The 6,273-nt window shown below is 48.0% G+C and overlaps 3 protein-coding genes across 3 annotated transcripts; 1 reads left to right on the top strand and 2 right to left on the bottom strand.

Moving 5' to 3' along the window:
* Positions 1-1,309: 1,309 nt before the first annotated feature.
* Positions 1,310-2,992, top strand: Pmar_PMAR027980 (Exosome complex exonuclease RRP45, putative; the record flags this gene model as incomplete). The annotated part of the gene is made up of 10 exons (XM_002766555.1): positions 1,310-1,370; positions 1,422-1,484; positions 1,529-1,715; positions 1,759-1,843; positions 1,889-1,993; positions 2,039-2,185; positions 2,246-2,386; positions 2,437-2,586; positions 2,617-2,715; positions 2,774-2,992. 10 exons carry the CDS (start codon positions 1,310-1,312, stop codon positions 2,990-2,992), a joined length of 1,257 nt encoding a protein of 418 aa, XP_002766601.1.
* A 627-nt stretch (positions 2,993-3,619) lies between these two features.
* Positions 3,620-4,699, bottom strand: Pmar_PMAR027979 (Protein yrdA, putative; the record flags this gene model as incomplete). Its single annotated transcript, XM_002766554.1, has 6 exons — positions 3,620-3,676; positions 3,716-3,865; positions 3,918-4,000; positions 4,047-4,131; positions 4,420-4,512; positions 4,559-4,699. 6 exons carry the CDS (start codon positions 4,697-4,699, stop codon positions 3,620-3,622), a joined length of 609 nt encoding a protein of 202 aa, XP_002766600.1.
* A 190-nt stretch (positions 4,700-4,889) lies between these two features.
* On the bottom strand, positions 4,890-5,869 carry Pmar_PMAR027978 (terbinafine resistance locus protein YIP1, putative; the record flags this gene model as incomplete). Its single annotated transcript, XM_002766553.1, has 7 exons — positions 4,890-4,944; positions 4,991-5,085; positions 5,132-5,233; positions 5,276-5,392; positions 5,438-5,534; positions 5,693-5,762; positions 5,809-5,869. The coding sequence occupies 7 exons, from the start codon at positions 5,867-5,869 to the stop codon at positions 4,890-4,892; spliced, it is 597 nt and encodes a 198-aa protein (XP_002766599.1).
* Between the last annotated feature and the right edge of the window lie 404 nt (positions 5,870-6,273).

Below are 6,273 nucleotides of genomic sequence, written 5' to 3'. Positions count from 1 at the left end.
CTCATGAATGTCATTTGACGATTGCGAAGGGGGATCTGATCAAACGTCCATGAACGACTTTCGTCAGTCAAACCACTCAAGTACCATCCGCGGCGTCTCTTCCATCCACTCTCTCATCGTGGGCCACCTTGATTGACATGTGTTGTCTTGTCGGTCCCCTTTACCAAGGGAGAGTGGAGGATCCCCCTCCCTGGAATTGGATAAGCTGCTCTCAAGGCCTATCCTGTTGGGTTGAGTACCTATTCCCATCTACTTCATTGGCACCCACCGTGGGGCCATTTTTCTACTCTTCTCTTCGTCTCTACACATTGCGCATCCACTCCTTCCGAGAACATTATCGTTTTCTCTGGGGGGGGACCATGGAGGATCCCCCTCCCTGGTTGCGCACGGTATATATTTGTATGAGTATCTTCATGCACATCTTGCATGAACCGTTTCATGTGTTATTCATGTGGAACACTCTTAAGTATATGAAGAATTGGATAAGCTGCTCTCAAGGCCTATCCGGTTGGGTTGAGTACCTATTCCCATCTACTTCAAGAGGCAGCAGTGCTAAAACCTTATAGATTGTCATACTATCCATAATTGCGTTCCTACCTCCCGTCGTACGATCTATAGTAAGCGTGGACAGAGAACCAGCCAGTAACGATTTCACCGATATAACCTCAAGAAGAACATAAGATGAACTTTTGCGATGAAAGTGCGCAACCAAACTTGCGTTCTTAGCGAAGCGACGCGTTGCAGCGGCCTAGCTCGACATCCTTGTATACGATCCTGGAAGCGTAACCAAGGAGGCCATGCGCCGTTCTGCGCTGACATCTGCCGACTAGTCAACTTTCGATGCTGGGAAGCGAGACATGGTTCTATCCAGTTGGAGATAGAGAAAGATGTTCCTCGAGTATGGAATCGCGAACCCGAGGTAGTGGCATAGGGGCCCCATTTTATAGTAATATCATTGCGATCCCTACAGCGTGGCATAGTAGCCCCGAATTTGTGGCTCATATTGTGGCATAGCGACCCCACACAATGACCCGGACATAGCGATTCAATCAGCGCCGTATCCGCATCGAAATCTTAGCGAATTGGTTGGAGAGGTCGGCTCCCATGGGAAAGTTAGGGGGTTCAAACCTCGTTGGTACATATGCTCAGTGAGGATATGTACCGACGAGGGTGGCTCACAGGCCTTGCTCACATATGATATACATGTGAGCACGTAGACATGTGGGAAACCGGAGACGCCCTTACAAGTTGTGAGACCCTGATCGTAGGTTACAATGCTCTAGATTGATTAATGCCGCTTTACTGAACTATGTCCCTCGCTCTGTCTGATGAGATATTCTTAAGCCAGAACCTATTCCATACGGGCACACGTGCAGATGGGAGGAGCGCGTTTGAGTTTCGGACAATGGACATCCGGCTAGGCCCAGCGTTGGGTCAGGCTGAATGCTCTATCGGCAAGACTCGAATAAGGGCTGTGGTTACTGGTAGGTGGCTCGTGGACCAGCAATTAAGACAGGGTCGGGTTTAGGTCAGCTCACGAGCCCACCGAGCAATCGTCCTAGGGAGGGTCGTCTCAGCATAAACGTAGAAGCAGGCCCAATGGCTGCACCGGCAGTTCTTCCCTCTGGTAACTCGAGTGGTCTCGTTGGGAGCGCCCAAACACCAGAGGGAATATCTCTATGCAATCAACTAGAGCGAATGCTCAAGGGTTCCAAGTGGGTCCACATAGTACCGATATAGTCGAAAGGCTTTTCTCAGCGCAGTGGATGTAGAAGCCCTATGTATCCAGAGCGGTTCCCTGGTGTGGGAACTACGCTTAGATGTGCATGTACTCAGTGACAACGTGAGTCAACACGACTCGTTCATGATTTTTCAGGGTATTTCTCAGGGTAACGTTGGCGACGCGGCCGCCATAGCAAGCACCGTAGCACTACGCCACTACAGACGAGCTGAAGTGTCTGTTGTGAACGGGGAGATCATCTACAAGCCTGATGTACGTCTGATGGGGGAAGCTCTTCGCCGTACAAGTGTTGTTCAGTTAGATCCAATACCGTTGTCGGTGCATCACATGCCAATACCCGTCACTTTCGCCTCAATACCATCATCACTTGGTGAGAATCCACTGCTGCTAGCCGACCCTAGCAGTCTGGAAGAAAGTCTTCAAGGTGATGGCGGCCAGTTAGTGGTAATACCAGGTCTACTCATATTCCAAACAGAATCAACCATAAATTACGGCCCGTAATAGGTTGTCATGAACCAATATGGAGAACTCTGCGGCGCACTCAAGTCCGGAGGAGCATCACTCATGCTGCATAGAGATCTCATGCCAGCTATCCGACTGGCTACGGCTCGAGTGAAGGAAGTCACCGCTCTAATCGATGAGAAGGTAAGCTCATCCAACGCTACTTTAACGAAATATTCCACGTGCTATCTTAGCTAGCCATAGATGAGCATACCCGCTTCGACGTACACAAAGCTGACATCCATCACAAATACGCCTCTTCTGGACTGGCGGTAGATTTTGATAATGATATCTCACCCCAAGAGAGACAACATCGACGAAAACGAAGCCTCGCTCATCTGGCAGTAAGCCTGTGGAATTCTTTACTGCATTAGAAACCGCTGTTAAAGATACCTCAACCCATGGAGCTAGACCTTCCCACAGAGCACCGAGCTACTACTGACTCCAGGCCAGCCGGAGACAGTGGTGAGGAGGTACTGCTCGATAATCTTCATTAGAGTGATAATCTCACATAAAAGTTTATCCTTTCAGGAACCCTCTCTGGAACCATCCGCACCGACACCTCCTGATGTTCCCACTGCGACCATGTACAGTACCCAGCAGTCGGATGGTGGTGCCCCTGACGTTGCTGGAGCCACGACGCCGGCACCAACTCTATCAGTGGCGGCACCGGATGATGACGACTTGGATGACCTATCGGCGGCCGTTCTTGTGAAGAAGGCCAAGAAGAAGCGTCGACCTCGGAAGTGATACACTTAGTGACGCAGCTGAGGATTCCAATCTAGCTAGTAAAATGGGGAAGCTCGGAAACAGCCGAGTGAGCATCGAAGAAAGAAATTAATTTTCTGTACAACTCCACGAATTGTGTTACAGTGTTCTTCGTGTGTTAGGCTAGCTTATGGGCAAATCGATCTCGGGAATGTGATTCTGGCTAACTCGGAGTTAGTAACTCCGATTGCTTCCTCGTAGTCCTGTGACCGATATGAGTACACGGGTGAAAATTTCTGGGAAAAATGGTCGGGATGAATCGTTGGGACTTTCTGACGCGATAAACATCGCTGAGTTTGATTATGCTGAGCACCCGTACTCTTTCATTAATGTTAGTGCTGGATACCCTCAAACATTGTGGCAAATGACAAGCCTTGCTTTCCACCCATGATTAACCCATTTGTGCCCATCACTGTTCAAGAAGACAGAGTGTGTCTCTATCAGAACGCGACCAGGAAATTCTACACCCTATACCCGAAATTCTCATGTATAGGGCATATTATTAACGTATTTTCATGATAAGAATAACTCAACACCAGCAGGGGAAAATGGTAACTAGGGTTAGTTGACAAAAACTCTGAATCATATGTGATATCTTCGTACTCAACTTCACGCGTTAGCGGTATCTAATCGCATTTTCTCCACCCACGCATTCTTGAGATTGACCTGAGACAACTACTGATCCAATGTGTAGCAACTGCTTACATAGTTGGCAGCGTTATATTTGACCAGCTCCTTCTCATTGTCCTTCAAGTCCCTCAACCTCCTAGCCGGATTGCCTATCCACAGTCCGGGAGTAGCTACCTTCCCAGGGGGTAGTAGTGAGCCAGCTCCCATGATCGTACCCTCTTCCACCTAGAGAACACCATGTGGTGGGATCACAAGCGATAACGATGTCTTTCCTCACCACAGCTCCATCCAGGATGATCGAGCCAATGCCTATTAAAGTGCGTGGCTCAATACGGCAAGCATGGAGAGTTACAGCATGGCCTAATGGCAGGATAGTATACGAGGTAGATGAGGAAAGGGCTCCTACCGATGCTGACATCTTCCCCGATGATGAGCTGCATACCTTCTTGTTCGCCATAGAAATCTCCACGGACGTGTAACACACAACCGTCCTGAGGAGCATCCACAATATGATGTACCACATGGCCGAGCGAGTGTGAAGTGACATAATGAACAGCTACTCCTGATGATTTCCTAGTCATCACGACTCCACACGAGTGGTATTTTTGAGCATAGTTTTCCAGGATACGACGATAGATTAGCACACACACGGAAGTTGGATCATGGATACTATCATCATAATTGGGGGCACTTCTGAACGGAAGAAACGCGTCAATGAAGTTCTAACCGGACACAGTGATAAAACTACTGTGAAATCTAACCGAGTAAGAAGTCACTACCTGGATGTTGGTGCGGTCACCAATGACAATAGTATCAACATCAGCTCGCACAACTGCCATAGGCCATATCGATACGTCCTCTCCAAGTCGAACCTAGTAGAATCGATAGAGGGACTATGGGACTACTATTAACATTTACATCGCCATCAACGACTGCAGCAGGATGGATGAAAGCTGTCTTGGGCACTGTTGGCTTCTTGAACACGTGTGGGAAGGCCGAAAACTGTGAGCCCCCAACAGTAATCAATCGTCTGACGCTCAAGGAGGATAATGCCAACATGGAGTAGCAATGAACTGCCACGGTTAGATAACCGAAACGCCGAATGACCCACTGTATGGTCTACTGTCAACACATATACATTGAAGTGTAAAACTATACAGATAGGTCGCCATACTTCACTTAATTGATAGAAAACGCGACCGCAATAGCACAAGGAGAGAGGTTGTATAAATAGGACAGCTAAGCATTCTTAGATGAGGAGAATTATCCAGGCGATGGTTGCATAAAATAGCCACACTGGGAATCTGAGAATATCATAGCATGAGACGAAATGCATCCAAGGAATTTTACACTCCTAGAGCCCGACGATCCGCTGGAACCAGCTCCGACATGAATCCCACTGAGGCTCCGGTAGACCAGACGAATCCAGCTAGTACCACGAGCAACTATGCAGAAATAACAATGTAATGTGGAGAGATGACTGCTACTCACTTTCACTATCTGGTAGTCCTTAACGAAGTAGCAAACTATTGCTGATAAAACCAGAGGGAAGACGCAATAGCCCAGTACACAGACGGACTGGAAGAACGAAATCTGATACAAAAATAGTAAAATGCCAGAAGGAAGGGGCGCTACCTTTCCTTTGATGAGGACGCCGTTGACAGTAACCACTGCCGAGCCTAGCCACACTATGACGAATATCATAGAGAACACATACCCCTTCTGCGTGTCTGGTGCTTGTAATGCTAGTATCTGCAACAGTACTACTGTAAGAGGTAGGAGCTAGATGCAACCAACCACTGATAGGGCCATGCACAGCATCAAGGGACCCCATAGATCCCAGTTGCGAAGGCCGGCACCACCCTCTACTCGTGCTCGTGGGAGCATCACGTACCTACGACGAGTTCCATCCTCACTATAGCCTGGTCGCACAAATCTCTACAAAATTGACGCATTACCATTTGGCATGATAAAGTCCTAGCCGTTCTCGGCAATGATCATGACCAACACACGAACAACTACGATTTAGAGGGAAGCTACTCAGGAGCTTACTTCAACTTCTGGCCCACAGCAGTGACGTCCCGCATGATAGTAACCCGTATAGGCTCGTCCAGTGTTGAGACTGAAAGCCGACGATACATTCTATGGAGTTCCGATAGTTCTAATACCAGAGGCTCCTCCCTGCTCCATCGTGCCAGTCGGGGATCCTCTCTCGAGATCTCTACTCATGTAAGTAGGATTAACAAACTGACCATAGGACTATACGACAATTCCTATTGCAATTACTACTTCCCGCGGAAATTTTTACGAATGCAAAAGTCAAATGAGCCACACCAAAAAAGTGGATGGCTTGTAGCGACTCCAACGAGACGATAGTGTGAATAGGAAAAACAATGACATGTACACACAACATTCATTGCATCGAGAAGCCACTGTTCATGCCAGAACCGCCTCTCTTTTCGAAACCATATCCATGGTGACAGTCCCCAACAGTAGAGCTTAGGCTACTATAGTCGTTTTTACTACCGGCAGTGTTGGAAAATATGCACATGGTCAACTGCGCGCGCTGGCGACAAGAAAATTCCCAGGGAATTCTCATTGGTTTCTATACAACTCTATATCACGTATAACCT

This window comes from Perkinsus marinus (assembly GCF_000006405.1).
Source record: "Perkinsus marinus ATCC 50983 genomic scaffold scf_1104296972422, whole genome shotgun sequence".
NCBI classification, from domain to species: Eukaryota; Perkinsozoa; order Perkinsida; family Perkinsidae; genus Perkinsus; species Perkinsus marinus.
Note: the sequence above shows the minus strand (reverse complement) of the source record. Positions and strands in the feature narration are given on the sequence as shown.